Consider the following 19545-nt stretch of genomic DNA (forward strand, 5'->3'; position numbering starts at 1 on the left):
GAGGTCCTCAGTACTCACTCAGATGATGGTAAGAATATCCATGGCACTCCTGAAAAGGAGCAAGGTGGTTTTGCTCAACACATTTCACTACAACAGGTTATCAGGTCATTTATTTCATTGCAGTTTGTGGGATCTTACTGCGTACAAATTGGTTTCTACCTATCCTTACATTGCAACAATGACAGTACTTCAGGAATAGTTTTCATTTGGCTGTGAGGCATCTTGGGATGTCCTGAGTTCAAGAAAGGTGCTGTCAACATTCAAACAAAGCAGAAAAAGCTGGAGATATTCAACATCCGTAGAGAACGAAACAGAGATCAGAATTCACATGGTGTCCTTTTATCGGGATTATTTCAACCAATAACTTTGCTTCTCTCTGCACAGACTTGATATCAGATCTGCTGAGAATTTTTGAGTTTTACTCTTTTGTACCACAGTAGGTTTGTTCTTATTTAATTTCTGAATACATACTGAGTTGTACATTTTGACTTACCTTGGCCTTAAGAACTAAATGTAGAAAAGAATGTTTTGCTGTTCCCTTTGTGGGAAAAGAGAAGCACACATATCCTCAAACTGTTCTTAGTGCAATCAAGATTTGGGGGGGTTTCAATGAAGGTTTTTAAAATCTTGAAACAAAAATGGTTTTGATGGAGTCAGTATGGAGAAAGTATTTTCATTGCCAAAAGAATCAATAATGAGATGACAGAGATTGAAAGCATTTTACAGAGAATGCAAAAGACAGATGAGATCATCTTTCATAGCAGTTGTTATGATCTGGAAATCATTGCCTCTGGGGCTGATTGAAGGCAGCTTGAATATTAATTTTTGTAGTGAATTTGGACATCTATTTGAAGAGGTGAAAATTTATAGGGGCCACAGGGAAAAGCTTGGCACTAATTAAATAGCTTATGTGCATCATAGTATGATTGGGCTAAGTGGTCTCTTTTCATGCTGGTTTACCCTACAAACCTGCACAGCTGTACAGAATTTAAAAGGATGCTGAACATGTGTGAGGTTTCAGTTTACCTGGGCTGGGTGATTTATTGCAGGCTTTAACACTAAGCTGAACGCATGGATTTGTGAATAATATATACATGTTGTTTCTTCCTCATCCATCAAGATGACCTTGAAGAAAGCAAGGAACACTAGTATATGTTCTAAAATTAAGCTGATTTCCATTATTTGCCTGGGATCTTTGCCCAAAATGATCACACACAAGATAGCATGAATAAGGAGTTAGAATCTTAGAATCCCTACAGTGTGGGAACAGGCCATTTGGCCCAACAAATCCACAACGACCCTCCAAAGAGTAATCCACCCGCACCCATTTCCCTACATTTACCCCTGACTAATGCATCTAACCTAAAATTCCCCATGGTGTTCATCCCTAAATTTTAGCATGGCCAATTCACCTAACCTGTACATCCTTGGACTGTGGGAGGAAACCCACACAGACACAGGGAGAATGTGCAAGCTCCACGCACAGGCATCTGACACGAGGAATGAACTCAGGTTCCTGGTACTATGAGCCAGCGTGGCACCAAGTCTTACAGATTTAGTATCGGCATTACAAATGACAGAACCCTCAGAGCTTTGTATGGGGACAGCAAGACTTGCCTTGATACTTTCAGTGGCATTGTGATTCTTTTCCCCAAAACATTCTCTGCAATTATCATTGAAACAAACGGATAAGCTTGGAGTTCTTCCCCCACCTGTGAACAATGTGACAATGATATACTCTTACTTTAGAATTTCTGCTTCCCCTAGAACTTCCATTAATGACAACAGAAATGGCATTCATGAGTTTTGATGTGAAAATGTAAGCTCAATGTTAATTGGTTTGTTTTAAACTTCTTTCCCTTCTTTTTTTTTAGATTAGACTTACAGTGTGGAAACAGGCCCTTCGGCCCAACAAGTCCACACCGACCCGCCGAAGCGAAACCCACCCATACCCCTATATTTACCCCTTACCTAACACTACGGGCAATTTAGCATGGCCAATTCACCTGACCCGCACATCTTTGGACAGTGGGAGGAAACCGGAGCACCCGGAGGAAACCCACGCAGACACGGGGAGAACGTGCAAACTCCACACAGTCAGTCGCCTGAGTCGGGAATTGAACCCGGGTCTCAGGCGCTGTGAGGCAGCAGTGCTAACCACTGTGCCACCGTGCCGCAACTCTATTTAAGTTAATTTGCCAGAAATGAGAGACAATTTTATTATAGAAAGAAATTTGAGACATTTTCACTGGAGCAATGAGGAGATGAAATCAAAATTAAAAAATAAATAAAGGGTTTTTTCAGGAGACAAGGGGAAACTTATAATAAAAAATGAGAAAGTGCTGCAGTAACTCAGCAGGTTTGACAGTATCTGTGGACAGAGAAACGTAGATAACATTTCTAGTCAGGTGAGTCATATTAGATTCGAAGTATTAACTCTGATGTTTTAACTCTGATTTTAAAAAAAAAATGCTAGATGTTGCCAGACCTGTTGAGTTTCTCTAGTATTTTCTGGGTTTTTTAATTTCAGATTTCCAGCATTTTGCTTTTATTTGAGACAAAACCGTTGCCCTGTTTGAAGGATTGTTGATAAGGCAGTCATTGATTGAAAATTGTGAGTCGAGGAGACATGCATTTGTACAGTTGCTAATAGAGCAGGAATTGGTCATGGTTGTGACTGCATTAAAAATAAAGTGTATCAATAGTAATAATACTAATGGGTATTTACAAAGCACCTTTAACATAGTTTCACTTCTTAAGCTGCTATGCAGGAATAGAATAAGATGCCAACTTGACACACTGTCAGGAAACCAAAAAGAATTAAGTTTTAAGGAGTATCTTAAAGAAGAACATTTGCACAGGACTTTGATGAGATCACATCTGGAATCTTATATGTGGTTTTGATTTCTAGATTGAAGAAAAGATCTCTTGCATTGAAGACTGCACACCAAAAAGTTTCTAGATTAGTTTCTGAGCTGAGAGGCTTCTCCTACGGGATGGTATTGGGTAAATTTGGCCTGTGTTCTCTGGAGTTTAGAAGAATGAGAGGTGGTCTCATGAAGGCAAACATGAATTCTGAGGGGACTTGACAGGGTGAATTTTGAGAAGTTGTTTCTCCTTCTCCGAGAACGGGGGACTGTTTAAAAATAAGCAATCTCACTGTTAAGAAGGAGCTGAGGAAAATTATTTTGTGCAAAAGGTGTATTGGTGTTGAATTCTCTTCCCTAGAAAGTACAGAAGGCTGGGTCATTCAATTGTTTCAAGGCTGTGGTTGATAGACTTTTGACAGTCAAGGGATTGTTGTGGGCAAACAGGAGAATGGAGTTGAGGCCACTGCCACATCAGACATGATCTTACTAACTGTTGAAACAGTCTTAAAGGGCTGAATGGCCTACTTCTATTTATGTTCATATAAAAGATGCAGAGAAGCACAGTAGTTCAGCAGACAGGGAGGAATTTTCCTGCAATTAAGTCTAGAGACAGGGCTACTACTGGGGACAGACAGGAGGTTCTGTGGAAGTGAAACACATTCACAGTTGGTGTGTTGACTCCGAGGTACAAAGGTTCGTGATGTCTCTGATCGCGTTTTTAGGATCCTTGTGGGGGAGGGGGAACTGCCCCAAGTCGTGGTCCACATTGGCTCCAACAACATAGGTAGGAAGAGAGATGGGGATTTAAGGCAGACATTCAGAGAGCGAGGGTGGAAGCTTAGAGCTGGAACAAACAGTGTGTTATCTCTGGTTTGTTGCCTGTGCCACCTACCAGCGAGGCGAGGAATAAGGAGAGAGAAGAGTTGAACATATGGCTACAGGGATGGTGCAGGGGGGAGGGTTTTGGATTCCTGGATAATTGGGGCTCTTTCTGGGGTAGGTGGGACCTCTACAAACAGGATGGTCTTCACCTGAAACAGAGGAGTACCTATATCCTGGGATAAAATTTGTGAATGCTCTTCAAGTGGGTTTAAACTAATTCAGCAGGAGGAATAGGAAATTAAATTGCAGTTTGAGTACAGGGGAAGTTGCTAGTCGAGAGATCCGATTTCAGGGTTGCAAAAGGACACCAGCAAGAAAACGTTGGTTTGACTTGATTAAGCATAAAATATAAGCCATAACTCTTAATTTAACCTGGGGCAGCGTTTTGTAGAGGAATAAGATGGTGTTATTATCTGGGTCTGTAGATTGTGAAGGAGCAAAAATGGCCTTTAGTAGAGTGATGTGCACTTCTTGTCAGATGTGTGAGTTTAAGGAGAGTTTACGGTTTACTGTGGATTATATCTGCAATAAATGCTGTTGGTTGCAAATCCTATTTTATTGAATGGATTGGTTGGAGAGACAGTTAGGGGCAATGAAGAATTTGCAACAGCAACGGTATGTGATGGATGGCAATTATAGGAAGAGGGTAAAGCCTCAGATACAGTCACATAGATGGGCTAACTCCAGGAAAGGTAAGAGAAGTAGGCAGGTAGTGCAGGAGTTTTCTGTGGCTATCCCCATTGCAAACAAGTATGCTGTTTTGGAAAATGTAGGGGTTGATCGATTCACAGGGGAATGTAGCATGAACAGCCAAGTTTCTGGTATTGAGACTGGCTCTAATGCAATGAGGGTACGTCGGATTCCATGAGATCAATTGTGTTAGGGGATTCTCCAGTCCAAGGTACAGACAGACATTTCTATGGCCAACTGCGAAACATCAGAATGGTGTGTTGCTTTCCTGGTGCCGGGATCAAATATGTCTCAAAGAAGGTGCAGAATGTTCTCAAGGGGGAGAGGGGCCAGCAAGAGGTCATTGTCCACATTGGAACCAATGACATAGGAAGGGAAAAGGTTGAGATTCTGAAGGGAGATTATAGAGAGTTAGGCAGGAATTTAAAAAGGAGGTCCTCGAGAGTAGTAATATCTGGATTACTCCCAGAGCTACAAGCTAGTGAGGGCAGGAATAGGAGGATAGAGCGGATGAATGCATGGCTGAGGAGCTGGTGCAAGGGAGAAGGATTCACATTTTTGGATCATTGGAATCTCTTTTGGGGTAGAAGTGACTGCACAAAAAGGACAGATTGCACCTAAATTGGAAGGGGACTAATATACTGGCAGGGAGATTTGCTAGAGCTGTTCAGGAGGATTTAAACTAGTATAGTGGGGGTTGGGAACCAGGAGGATAGTAAGTAAAGAGATCGATCTGAGACTGGTATAGTTGAGAACAGAAGCGAGTCAAATAGTCAGGGCAGGCAGGGACAAGGTAGGAATAATAATTTCAACTGCATTTATTTCAATGCAAGGGGTCTAACAAGGAAGGCAGATGAGCTCAGGGCATGGTTAGGAACATGAAGACTGGGATATCATAGCAATTACAGAAACATGGTCAGGGATGGACTGGACTGGCAGCTTAATGTTCCAGGATACAAATGCTACAGGAAGGATAGAAAGGGAGGCAAGAGAGGAGGGGGAGTGTGTCTTTGATAAGGGACAGCATTACAGCTGTGCTGAGGGAGGATATTCCCAGAAATACATCCAGGGAAGTTATTTGGGTGGAACTGAGATATACGAAAGGGATGATCACCTTATTGGGATTGTATTATAGACCCCCTAATAGTTAGAGCAAAATTGAAAAATAAGTTTGTGAGGAGATCTCAGCTATTTGTAAGAATAATATGGTGGTTGAGGTAGTGTATTTTAACTTTCCAAACATAGACTGGAACTGCCATGGTGTTGAAGGTTTAGATGGAAAAGAATTTTTTAAGTGTGTACAAGAAAATGTTCTCATTCAGCGTGTGAGAGAAAGTGAAAAACTTGACCTACTCTTGGGAAATAAGGCAGGGCAGGTGACTGAGGTGTCAGTGGGAGAGCACTTTGAAGCCAGCGACCATAATTCTATTAGGTCTAAAATAGTGATGGAAAAGGATAGACCAGGTCTAAAAGTTGATGTTCTAAATTGGAGAAAGGCCAATTTTGACGGTATTAGGCAAGAACTTTCAAAAGCTGATTGGGGACAGTTATTTGCAGGTAAACGGATGGCTGGAAAATGGGAAGCCTTCAGAAATGAGATAACGAGAATTCAGAGAAAGTATATTCCTGTTAAGGTGAAAGGAAAGGCTGGTAAGTGCAGGGAATGCTGGATGACGAAAGAACTTGTTGTCTCGAGGAATTAAGGGCTACGGGCAGAACGCTGATAAGTGGAGTTGAAATGCCCATCAGCCATGATTGAATGGCGGAGTGGACTCGATGGGCCAAATGGCCTTACTTCCACTCCTATGTCTTATGGTCTTATAACTTGAGGGATTGGTTAAGAAAAAGAAGGAAGTATATGTCAGATATAGACAGGATAGATCGAATGAATCCTTAGAAGAGTATAAAGGCTGTAGGAGTATACTTAAAAGGGAAATCAGGAGGGAGAAAAGGGGACATGAGATAGTTTTAGCAAACAGAATTAAGAAGAATCCAAAGGGCTTTTACAAATACATTAAGGACAAAAAGGTAATTAGGGAGAGAATAGGGCCCCTCAAAGATCAGCAAAGCGGCCGTTGTGTGGAGCCGCAGAAAATAGGGGAGATACTAAACAAGTATTTTTCATCAGTATTTACTGTGGAAAAGGACAAGGAAAGTATAGTATGTAGGGAAATAGATGGTGACATCTTGAAAAATGCCCAAATTACAGAGGAGGAAGTGCTGGATGTCTTGAAATGCATAAAGGTGGATAAGTCCCCAGGACCTGATCAGGTGTACCCTAGAACTCTGTGGGAAGTGAGAGAAGTGATTGCTGGGCCTCTTGCTGAGATATTTGTATCATCGATAGTCACGTGAGGTGCCAGAAGACTGGAGGTTGGCTAATGTAGTGTCACTGTTTAAGAAGGGTGGTAAGGACAAGCCAGGGAGCTATAGACCAATGAGCCTGATGTCAGTGGTGGGCAAGTCATTGGAGGGAATCCTGAGGGACAGAATGTACATGTATTTGGAAAGGCAAGGATTGAATAGAGATAGTCAACATGGCTTTGTGTGTGGGAAATCATGTCTCACAAACTTGATTGAGTTTTTTGAAGAAGTAACAAAGAGGATTGGTGAGGACAGAGTGGTAGATGTGATCTATATGGACTTCAGTAAGATGTTCGACAAGGTTCCCCATGGGAGACTGGTTAGCAAGGTTAGATCTCACGGAATAAAGGGAGAACTAACCATTTTGTATACAGAACTGGCTCAAAGGTAGAAGACAGAGGGTGGTGGTGGAGGGCTGTTTTTCAGAATGGAGGCCTGTGACCAGTGGAGTGCCACAAGGATCAGTGCTGGGTCCTCTGCTTTTCGTAATTTACACAAATGATTTGGATGCGAGCATAAGAGGTACAGTTAGTAAGTTTCCAAATGACACCAAAATTGGAGGTGTAGTGGACAGCAAAGAGGGTTACCTCAGATTACGACGGGATCTTGATCAGATTTGCCAATGGGCTGAGAAGTGGCAGATGGAGTTTAATTCAGATAAACGTGAGGTGCCTCATTTTGCGAAAGCAAAACTTAGCAGGACTTATACACTTAATGGTAACGTCCTGGGGAGTGTTGCTGAACAAAGAGACCTTGGAGTGCAGGTTCATAGCTCATTGAAAGTGGAGTCACAGGTAGATAGGATAGTGAAGAAGGTATTCCATATGCTTTCCTTTACGGTCAGAGTACTGAGTACAGGAGTTGGGACGTTATGTTGCAGCTGTACAGGACATTGGTTAGGCCATTGGTGGAATATTACATGCAATCCTGGTCTCCTTCCTATTGGAAAGATGTTGTGAAACTTGAAAAGGTTCAGAAAAGATTTACAAGGATGTTGCCAGGGTTGGAGGAATTGAGCTATAGGGAGAGGCTGAACAGACTGGAGCTGTTTTCCCTGAAGCGTCGGAGGCTGAAGGGTGACCTTATAGAGGTTTACAAAATTATGAGGGGCATGGATAGGATAAATAGGCAAAGCATTTTCCCTGGGGTGGGGAGTCTAGAACTAGAGGGCATAGGCTTGGGGTGAGAGGGGAAAGATATAAAAGAGACCTGAGGGGCAACTTTTTCACGCAGAGGGTGGTACATGTATGGAATGAGCTGCCAGAGGATGTGGTGGAGGCTGGTACAATTGCAACATTTAAAAGCCATTTGGATGGATATATGAATAGGAAGGGTTTGGAAGGATATGGGCTGGGTGCAGACAGGTGGGGCTAGATTGGGTTGGCATATTTGGTCAGCATGGATGGGTTGGACTGAAGGGTCTGTTTCTATGCTGTACATCTCTATGACTCAATGACTCTAAGTGTGTCTATTTCAACACCACGAGCATCTGGAATAAGGTGGTCGAACTTGCAGCTTTGGTCTTTACCTGGGATTTTGATGTTCTGGCCATTTTGGAGACATGGGGACAGCAGGAACAGGAATGGTTGTTGCAGGTTCCGGGATTTAGATGTTTCAGTAAGAAGAGAGAAGATGGTCAAAGCAATGGGACCGTGGCATTGTTAGTCAAGGATAGTATTACGGCTGCAGAAAAGACGTTTGAGGACTCATCAACTGAGGTAGTAAGGGCTGAAATTAGAAACAGGAAAGGAGCAGTCACCCTGTTGGGATTTTTCTATAGGCCTCCGAATAGTTCCAGAGATTTAGAGGAAAGGATAAAAAAGATAATTCTTCATAGGCGCAAGAGTGACAGGGTAGTTGTTATGGGGGGCTTAATTTTCCAAATATTGACTGGAAATACTATAGTTCAAGTACTTTAGATGTGTCACTTTCTGACAATGTGTGCAGGAGGGTTTTCTGACACAGTATGTCGACAGGCCAACAAGGGTGAGGTCACATTTGATTTGGTACCGGGTAATGAACCCGGCCAGGTGTTAGATTTGAAGGTAGGTGAGCACTTTGGTGATAGTAACCACAATTCGTTATGTTTAATTTACTAATGGAAAGGGATAGGTATACACCAGACGTAAGAGCTATAGCTGAGGGAAAGATAATTACAATGTGATTAGACAAGATTTAGGATGCATAAGATGGGGAAGGAAATGGCAGGGGATGGGCACAATTGGAATGTGGAGCTTATTCAAGGAGCAGCTACTCCGAGTCCTTGATACGTATGTACCTGTCAGACAGGGAGGAAGTTGTTGAGCACAGGAGTCGTGGTTTACTGAAGAAGTTGAATCTCTTGCGAAGAGGAAGAAGAAGGCTTATGTTAGAATAAGATGTGAAGGCTCAGTTAGGGTGATTGGGAGTTACAAGTTAGCCAGGAAAGACCGAAAGAGAGAGCTAAGACAAGCAAGAAGGGGGCATGAGAAGTTGTTGGCAGATAGGATTAGGGAAAACCTTAAAACTTTCTATAGGTATTTAAGATACAAGAGAATGACTAAAGTAAGATTAGGGCCAGTCAAGGACAGTAGTGGGAAGTTGTGTGTGGAGTCAGAGGAGATAGGGGAAGCACTAATTGAATATTTTTCATCAGTATTCACACTGGAAAAGGACAATATTGTTGAGGAGAATACTGAGAAACAGGCTACTCGACTAGATGAGATTGAAGTTCACAAGGAGGAAGTGTTAGAAATTCTGGAAAGTGTGAAAATATATGAATCCCATGGGTGGGATGGGATTTATCCTAGGATTCTCTGGGAAGCCAGGGAGGAGATTGCACAGCCTTTGGCTTTGAGCTTTATGTTGTCATTGTCTAGAGGAATAATACAGAAGACTGGAGGATAGCAAATGTTGTTCCCTTGTTCAAGACATGGGGTAGAGACAACTCTGATAATTATAGACCAGTGAGCCTTACTACTGTTGAGGGTAAAGTGTTGGAAAGGGTTATAAGAGACATGATTTATAATCATCTTGAAAGAAATAAGTTGATTAAAGATAGTCAACACAGTTTTGTGAAGGAGGTAAATTCAGAACAGAAATGCAGAGACATTTCTTCAGCCAGAGAGTGGTGGGCCTGTGGAATTCATTGCCGCACAGTGCAATGAAGGCTGGGACGCTAAATGTCTTCAAAACAGAGATTGATAAATTCTTGATGTCACAAGGAATTAAGGGCTACGGGGAGAACGCGGGTAAGTGGAGTTGAAATGCCCACCAGCCATGATTGAATGGCGGAGTGGACTCGATGGGCCGAATAGCCTTACTTCCACTCCTATGCCTTATGGTCTTAAGGTCATGCCTCACAAACTTTATTGAGTTCTTTGAGAAGGTGACCAAACAGGTGAATGAGTGTAAAGCCACTGATGTGGTGTATATGGATTTCAGTAAGGCGTTTAATAAGGTTCCCCATGGTAGGCTACTGCACAAGATATGGAGGCATGTGATTGAGGGCAATTTAGCGGTTTGGATCAGAAAGAAGACAGAGGGTGGTGGTTGATGGGAAATGTTTATCCTGGAGTTCAGTTACTTAGTGGTGTACCACAAGGATTTGTTCTGGGTCCACTGGTGTTTGTCATTTTTATAAACGACCTGGATGAGGGCGTAGGAAGATGGGTTAGTAATTTTGCGGATGACACTAAGGTCAATACAGTTGTGGATAGTGCCAAGGGATATAGATACACTGCAGAGCTGGGCTGAGAGGTGGCAAACGGAGTTTCATGTGGAAAAGTGTGAGGTGATTCACTTTGGAAGGAGTAATGCAGAGTACTGGGCAAATGTAAGATTCTTGGTTGTGTAGATGAGCCGAGAGATCTTGGTGTCCACGTACATAGATCCCCCAAAGTTGCCACCCAGGTTGATAGAGCTGTTACAAAGGCATTTGGTGTGTTAGCTTTTATTCATTGAGGGAGCGAGTTTCAGAACCATGAGGTCTGCAGCTGTACAAAATTCTGGTGCGGCCGCACTAGGGGTATTGCATGCAGTTTTGGTCACTGTATTATAGGAAGGATGTGAAAGCTTTGGAAACGGTTCAGAGGAGATTTACTCAGATGTTGCCTGGTATGCAGGGAAGGTCTTACAAGGCAAGGTTGAGGGACTTGAGGCTGTTTTTGTTAGAGAGAAAAAGGTCGAGAGGTGTCTTCATTGAGATATATAAGATAATCAGAGGGTTTGATGTGGTGGACAGTTACATCCTTTTTCCTCAGAAGGCAATGGCCAGCACAAGGGGGCATAGCTTTAAATTGAGAGGTGATAGATATAGGATAGAATTCGGAGGTAGATTCTTTACTCAGAGAGTAGTAGGGTTGTGGAACACACTGCCTGCAACAGTTGTAGACTTGCCAATTTTACGGGCATTTACATGGTCATTAGATAGGTATATGGACAAGAATGGAATAGTGTCGGTTAAATGGGCTTCAGGTTGGTTTCACAGGTCGATGCAACATCGAGGGCCGAAGGGCTTGTACTGCATTGTACTGTTCTATGTTCTATGTAATAGTGAAAATGTTGGAAATTAGAGGAATGTAGAGATCCCGGATTGAGCTGGAGGACATTGCAAACATAGGGAGGGATAAGGTGTAACAGATATTTGAAAATAACAGAATTTTTAAGCCGAGAGATTGTCAGAACAGAAAGGGTGGGATGTGGGGATACAACTGAATAAAATCTAGTGTGAACTAAGGTATGATTGGCAGAATTCTGAAAGCCTGAGGGTCAAGTAGAGACACAGCGACAAAGCAAGACAATGACATTGGTTTGGAATTGATTTGTAAAACACCAGTACAGAGTTGATTTGCTGACTGGCTGCATTTGTGTTATAGTTAGTTTTAATGTTGTATAGCTTTCATCTTTAATATTATAAAATATAACAAGAATGTGCTCCACCAGAATGTGCCTCAAATAAAATTTGACTTTAGACCTCATAAGGAGACGGTAAAAGACTCAGGTGGAACCAAGTTATAAGGCATGCTTTAAAATGGGAAAATTGGGCAAAGATCCGGACAGTGACTATTCCAGCCATAGGATATGAAGAGTTGAATGCATTTCAACCAATAGAGTGACAAAAGAATTTGTGGTTATACAAAAGAATAGAACAATACACAGTTTTTGGAAGGATAGGGGAGGGAAGGGTAGGGCAGGAGTTAAGCCATAGAGGGATTTGAACCTAAGGATGAGAGCTATGAAACATTTATGCAGAGACATGAGGAAAGCAGTGAACAGAATGTAACCCCTTTCTATCTCTTTCCAGTTCTTGATATATATTTTCTTTAATCCAATTTGTTGTGGTTTCCTACAGAGAGTGAATAAACACTACATTTCCCAAAGCACGTTGCCCACTCCTGAGATACATAATAATTTCTAGTTTAATATCAAATAAAGGAGCGATGTCACAAAGAAACAAAATATTTCTCAATTTCTAACAGACTTGTCTCCTGGTAACACATAAATGAAAATTTCTTTCTGCTTTACAAAAAGTGTGAGGGGAATTAAAATGCAGTTTATAATTTGGTCTTAGTATGGGAGTACAGTTGTAATGAAATGCAGAAACTGAATTTTAGTAGGACTTTTCACAATCAAAAGGCATCCTGCAGCTCTTTATATCCAATAAAATAGACAATAGACAATAGGTGCAGGAGTAGGTCATTCTGCCCTTCGAGCCTGCACCACCATTCATTATGATCATGGCTGATCATCCTCAATCAGTATCCTGTTCCTGCCTTATCCCCATAATCCTTGATTCCACTATCCTTAAGAGCTCTATCCAACTCTTTCTTGAAAGTATCCAGAGACTTGGACTTCACAGCCTTCTGGGGCAGAGCATTCCATACATCCACCACTCTCTGAGTGAAAAAGTTTCTCCTCAACTCTGTTCTAAGTGACCTATCCCTTATTTTTAAACTGTGAGCACTGGTTCGGGACTGACCCATCAGTGGAAACATGCTTCCTGCCTCCAGAGTGTCTAGTCCTTTAATAATCTTATACGTCTCAATCAGATCCCCTCTCAGCCTTCTAAACACAAGGGTATACAAGCCCAGTCCCTCCAATCTTTCAGCATAAGGTAGTCCCGCCATTCCGGGAATTGACCTCATGAACCTACGCTGCACTCCCTCAATAGCCAGAATGTCTTTCCTCAAATTTGGAGACCAAAACTGCACACAATATTCCAGGTGCGGTCTCACCAGGGCTCTGTACAGCTGCAAAAGGACCTTTTTGCTTCTATACTGTTGAAATGTAATTATTGTTGTAACGTAGGAAATGCAGCAGGCAATTTATGAATAGAAAGCTCCCACAAACACCAATATGATAATGACCAGCTATCCTGCTTGAAATAATGCCAAAGGATCTTTTAGGTCCACCTGAGAAGAGTGACATAGGCTTGATTTAATAACTAGCGGCGGCAATGGCCAGGCTTTCAATCTGGAGATTAGGTCTTGTTCTGGGAATATGGGTTCAAATCCTATCAAAGCAGATGATGGAATTTGAATTCAATTTTTTTAAAAAATCTGAATTAAGAGTCTAACGATGGTCATGAACTGTTGCCAATTGTCAGGAAACCCAACCCCCCAACCCAACCCCACTAACCCAACCTCCACTCCCGGCACCTTCCCCTGCAACCGCAGGAAATGCAAAACTTGCGCCCACACCTCCCCCCTTACTTCTCTCCAAGGCCCCAAGGGATCCTTCCATATCCGCCACAAATTCACCTGCACCTCCACACACATCATTTACTGCATCCGCTGCACCTGATGTGGCCTCCTCTATATTGGGGAGACAGGCCGCCTACTTGCAAAACATTTCAGAGAACACCTCTGGGATGCCTGGACCAACCAACCCAACCACCCTGTGGCTCAACACTTCAACTCCTCCTCCCACTCCACCAAGGACATGCAGGTCCTTGGACTCCTCCATCGCCAGACCATAGCAACATGACAGCTGGAGGAAGAGAGCCTCATCTTCCGCCTAGGAACACCCCAACCACAAGGGATGAACTCAGATTTCTCCAGTTTCATTTCCCCTCCCCCCACCTGTCTCAGTCCCAACCCTCCAACTCAGCACCGCCTTCCTAACCTGCAATCATCTTCCTGACCTCTCCGCCCCCACCCCCACTCCGGCCTATCACCCTCACCTTAACCTCCTTCCACCTATCGCATTTCCAACGCCCCTCCCCCAAGTCTCTCCTCCCTACCTTCTATCTTAGCCTGCTTGGCACACTCTCCTCATTCCTGAAAAAGGGCTCATGCCCAAAACGTCGACTCTCCTGCTCCTTGGATGCTGCCTGACCTGCTGCGCTTTTCCAGCATCACATTTTCAGCAATTGTCAGGAAAAACCCACCTGGTTCACTAATATCCCTTAGGGAAAGAAACTGATGTCCTTACTTGGTCTGGCCTACACATGACTCTGGACCTACATAATGTGGTTGACTTTTAACTGTCTTCTGGGCAATTAGGGATGGGCAATAAACTGCTGGCCTAGCCAGTGACTCCCACTTTCCACGGAAGAATGAAAAAACTCTAATCTGGCTATGGAATACTCCTCCAGCATTAGTGATGAGTTTCTGAATGATAAATTCTCTGTGGGGCTCAAGTGAGAACTCTCTTGTTTTCATTTATATTAATTTAATTCTACTCCTGGTTGGTGTTGAAGGAGTATGTAGGACCCAAGTGGCATCATTCTGCACTATAACAATTCAGATTCTGTATGAATTGTATGTCTCTGTGTAAATAATCATGTGTTATTGTAATGTGAATATCATGATTGCTGAATAATTGTTGAACAACCTGGCAACAATCATTTTTTGGGATTGCATCAGCATTTGGATTATACACTTGAGTGTTGCCAATACCTGTGAAACTGATTCTTCAGAAAAGGAAGAAAAATTGAGCAGCGGTAGTGCTGGTAGTGACAGGAGAGAGATGGTGGGGAATGAATGAAATTGTACTGTTAATATATAGTCAATTCAGTCTCGTGGCATATTGAATAGCATTCCTGCATCTGAGCTGGAAGCTCTGAGTTCAAATCAGTTTTTCATGGTCAAGAATCATGTATCCATGATACAACCAAACAGGCTGTGTATCAACCTACAAATCCTTCAAACACATGGCAAGGACAGACGCAAGATTTGTTGAGGTTCCAAATCACCAATGCAGTGGAATGAAACTGGACCCTTCACAATCACTATTCATAGCTCCAGATTATAACTTACATGCCACATTACCTCAGGCTTCCTGTAGGCTAGTTTGGTCTCAGAAGGCTTGTGTGAATCACAACTGTGTCAACAGCACAGAGTTCACTCCCTGTTCTGGCTCTGGGCAAATTTGCGATGTGCCTACTTTAGGCCAGAACTTTCTTGGGATAAAAAAAAACTCAAGAAAAATACATGTCCAGTAACAGAAGTGTTGTGCCAGTTGGAATTCCCAAAGCGAATACCGGCAATGCCTGAAAACATTCCCAATAATAACATTGTGTTATACATTTGTGGGCGGCACGGTGGCACAGTAGTTAGCATTGCTGCCTCACAGCGCCTGAGACCCGGGTTCAATACCCAACTCAGGCGACTGACTGTGTGGAGTTTGCACGTTCTCCCCGCGTCTGCGTGGGTTTCCTCTGGGTGCTCCGGTTTCCTCCCACAGTCCAACGATGTGCGGGTCAGGTGAATTGGCCATGCTAAATTGCCCATAGTGTTAGGTAAGGGGTAAATGGAGGGGTATGGGTGGGTTGCGCTTCGGCGGGTCGGTGTGGACTTGTTGGGCCGAAGGGCCTGTTTCCACACTGTAAGTAATCTAATCTAATCTAATTACAAATATTCACAACATTAAGAGTTTATTGCAAGAATTTGTGTGTTACGTCATTCACTAGCTTACCTATGTAAATAAATAGAGGTTACCATCTTTGTTTAACAAAGATATTTCATTCAGGTGTGAAAGATGTTCCTACAGAGCGACACTCGAAATTTCTTTCAAGATTCTTTCTACAATAAACCTTGGGTTTCGGATTTGGTTAGATATATCAACCAAGAATATGCTTGATGATGCACTTGTAAACGCACTCACCTGTCGTGGAGTCCTTTCAGACTTGCTTCGACACCACTCCCAGTCAACCAGCTCCAACTTGCGTCCTTCCTCTTGGGCTAATTTGCGCTCTGAGCCTTCCGGGGTAGCTGCGCCTGACCTTCTGGGTTCCTTGCTGTTCCCCTTGTCCTGATGAGTGGTGACTTTGCACGCCTCTGCGCTCTGGTCTGTTGAACCCCGCAGGGAGCTGTCCCGAGGAGCGGTGGTGCTGATCTCGATCCTGGCGACGCTCTGAGTTTCCTTTTGTTGGACCGGGGCAAATTTGCTGCACTCTGATGCGAAGGCGGTCAGACTATGGTGTGACGGAGACTTGTTTTCTTCAACACTGCAGCTGTTTGCTTGGGATATCTTATACACCTCGTATCCTTGCTGGAATGACAGGTTGAATTCGAAGCCTCTTCGTTTTGCTAGATAAAGTCAAAATTATTTGTCAATGAATAACCATTGTTTAATATTGCTAAAATAGTCATATCAAACAATTATTTATACATTTCAATTTATGAAAGCAATTCTATTAGAGATAAATTTGTAACAATTTGGCACAAATAAAGGCATTTTGTAAATGCAGTGGAGAAAGTTTGTGTCCAGAATTAGGGACTCTGGTTTTTGTTTCACCCAATATTGTCACTAAGATTGTGAGGAGAGAGAGGCTAGGAAACATTGCACCAGTTGAGGAACAAGGCCGGCCAAGGTTCAGCTAGCAGTGTTCTTTTCTTTGCATTAAGATGTTGAAGGTTAAAGCCCACTGTCTGGGATTTATACACATAATCTAGGTCAGCACTCTGAACGCAGCCCAAATGAACACTCTACTGTCAGAGACAACACCTTTCAGAAGAAGTGTTAAACTAGGGTCTGGCATTTGCTCTCTTAGACAGGCATAGAATATCTCCTTCAAACTGGTCATCTAAATTAAATTATATTTTAGGAGGAAGCTGCTGTGTGCAAAATGGTTACTGATAAGCAGGCAAAACAAGACATGCTGAACACTGCAGAGATTATAGCTATGATAGAGAGAATGATTTATATTTATGTAGCTTTTTCATGATCACGAGATGTCTCAAAATGCTTAACAGCAAATTAAGTACTTGCTGAAGTATAGTCGCTGGTTTAAAGTAAAAATGTAGCAACAAAATTTTGCACTTCTTGCTTTTACAATCATCATGTGACATTAACACAATAATTTCTTGTCATTTTGATTGAGGGCTAAAAATAAATACGTAAAAATGATAAGATATTACTCCTTACAAGAGGATAAATTAAATGGTTTTAAGCAAATAAATGTATAAAGATTGAGCAGAAGTAGTCCATCCAGCTCCTCAGTTCTTCTCAGCCATTTAATAAGACCATGGCTGATTTTATTTTTAAAAATCTGCATTCCTGACTAACCAGTAACCTTTGATGCTCTTTGCCAACAAGGATCTATTTCACTCGGTCTTAAAAATATTGAATTGCATGCCTCCACTGCTTTCTGGGGCATATTGATCCAAAGTTACATAACCCTCAAAAAGAGCAATGTTCCAAGCTCTGCATGATACAAAATGTAACTATTTTCAGGAGATCATTGTTGAGAAGTCAATGACTAGTTTTTGGTAGAACAGAAAATGCCAGCTTGTCCCAGCTGGGCAGTCAGGATTTGAAGCTAAAAGATTTATTAGTGTTTTGGACATTGTACCTCAAAAAACTTGACTATATATTTTTTCTCAGTTTTAGATGCCAAAGTATTGCCTTTATTGTTCTTCATTACCTCAATTTTTCTGTGTTCACACATTTTGCCATTTTAAAATGAATAATGTTTCTCTTAAATTAAATGAAGATTCTTAGTATACTCTCTGGATTTCATGAACTATTTTCAAACTAGGAAAATAGAGACAACACTTGAAATTATATTGCACTTTTTAAGGTGTGCCAAAAAGCTGAACAACTCCTAAACTTTTCAAGTGTAATCACTGTTGTTTTGAAGGTTTATTAATGAATTATGCTTCTCAACAAAGAACTAATACCTAATTGCTAGGAAATAATTTGAGAGATATATTTGCTACATTAGATAGCACATGGTTTAGCAATAAAGGAAATGGGAATGCAAGTAGGCCATTTGACCCATTGAGCCTGCTCCACCATTAAACCAAATTACAGCTGATCCTCTACCTCAATGCCAGGGTTTTGCACCATCCAGATATCATTATTAACATGTAGAAATCTATCAATCTTGAATATGTTCAACTATTGAAACTCTACAGTCACAAGGTAGAGATTTGCTAAGAGTAATAGTATTCCTCCTCATGCCACTTTTAAGTGGCCAATGACTATGGCCCCTGGTTCAACTTCCTTTCTACATCTACATTCTAGAGCCCTGTACACTTCAATACATTCATTTATCATTCTTCTAAACTCTAGAAAATTTAGGGTTAAGGAAGCCTAGCAAGACTGGAATCAATGGGAGTGTAAGGAAAATCTCTCCACTGTTTGAAGTGATATGTGGCAAAAAGGAAGATGGTTGTAGTTGGTGGAATTCAATCATCTCAGCTCTAGGACATCACTGCAGGTGTACCTCAGGGTAGTGTCCTAGGACCAACCTTATTCAACTGCGTCATCAATTGCCTTAACTACATTATTAGATCAGAAAGGAAATACTCACTAATGATTGCACCTATGTTCAATCACATGCCTGATCTGTTTCTTATAAATGGTGGACAGGTTTTGGAGAATAACTTGCTGAAAGATTCCTATTTTCTCACCTATTCTTGTACCCATAGTGCTTATATAACTAGTCCACTTCAGTTACAGATCAACAGTAATCCCAGGATGTTGTTAGTCTAGATTCAGAAATGATGATGTCATTTAATGTCAAGGGATGATATTTAAATTCTCTCTTGTTAGACATGGTCATTACCTGGCACTTGTGTGGCATGAATGTTACTTGCCACTTGTCTGCCCAAGCCCAAACATTATCAAGGTCTTGTTGCATTTTGGAACAGACTGCTTCAGTGTCTGAGGAGTCACAAATGATACTGAAAATTGTGCAGTCACCAGTGAACATTGCAAGTTCTGACCTTATGCTGAAGTGAAGGGTACTGATGATGCATCTGAAGATTGTTGGGCCAAGACATTACCTGCAGATGATTGACCTCAACCACCATAACCATCAGATATGACTTCAGCCAGTGAAGCATTCTTCCCTAATTCCCACTGACCCCAGATTTGCTAGAGCTCTTTGATACCACACTTAGTCAACTGCAACCTTATTAACAAGGCCATTCAGTCTCGCCTCATCTCATGGGCCAAAATGGGTAATAAAAATACAATAAAACTATAATAAAAATACAGTAAAGTAGAAGTCATAGAAGTAACAATAACAGATCACAATGAAGTGTATAGGCCCATGGAAATTGACACCTAAGTTCAGAGATAGTGGGAGGTGATATCAGTCACTGTTTATCACCATTGGCAGCCAGTCAGAGATTGTTAGAAGTCACACAACACCAGGCTATAGTCCAACAGATTTATTCAGGAGCAGAACCTTTTGTAGCGCTGTTCCTTCATCAGGTAACTAGCTTGTACAAAAGCTTGTACTTCCAAATAAACCTGTTGAACTATAACCTGGTGTTTGATTTTTAACTTTGCCTATCCCAGTCCA

General features: G+C 41.9%; 1 protein-coding gene across 1 annotated transcript in view; it reads right to left on the minus strand.

The window, feature by feature from the left end:
* The window catches only part of LOC132821677 (probable G-protein coupled receptor 149), a 43315-nt gene that overhangs the window by 8117 nt on the left and 15653 nt on the right, over positions 1-19545 (minus strand). The window contains exon 3 of the mRNA XM_060834386.1: positions 15894-16318. Coding sequence (XP_060690369.1) covers positions 15894-16318 — 425 coding nt within the window. The remainder of the gene's footprint in view (positions 1-15893; positions 16319-19545) is intronic.

The sequence above is a fragment of the Hemiscyllium ocellatum genome, chromosome 13 (genome assembly GCF_020745735.1).
Source record: "Hemiscyllium ocellatum isolate sHemOce1 chromosome 13, sHemOce1.pat.X.cur, whole genome shotgun sequence".
Lineage (NCBI taxonomy): Eukaryota > Metazoa > Chordata > Chondrichthyes > Orectolobiformes > Hemiscylliidae > Hemiscyllium > Hemiscyllium ocellatum.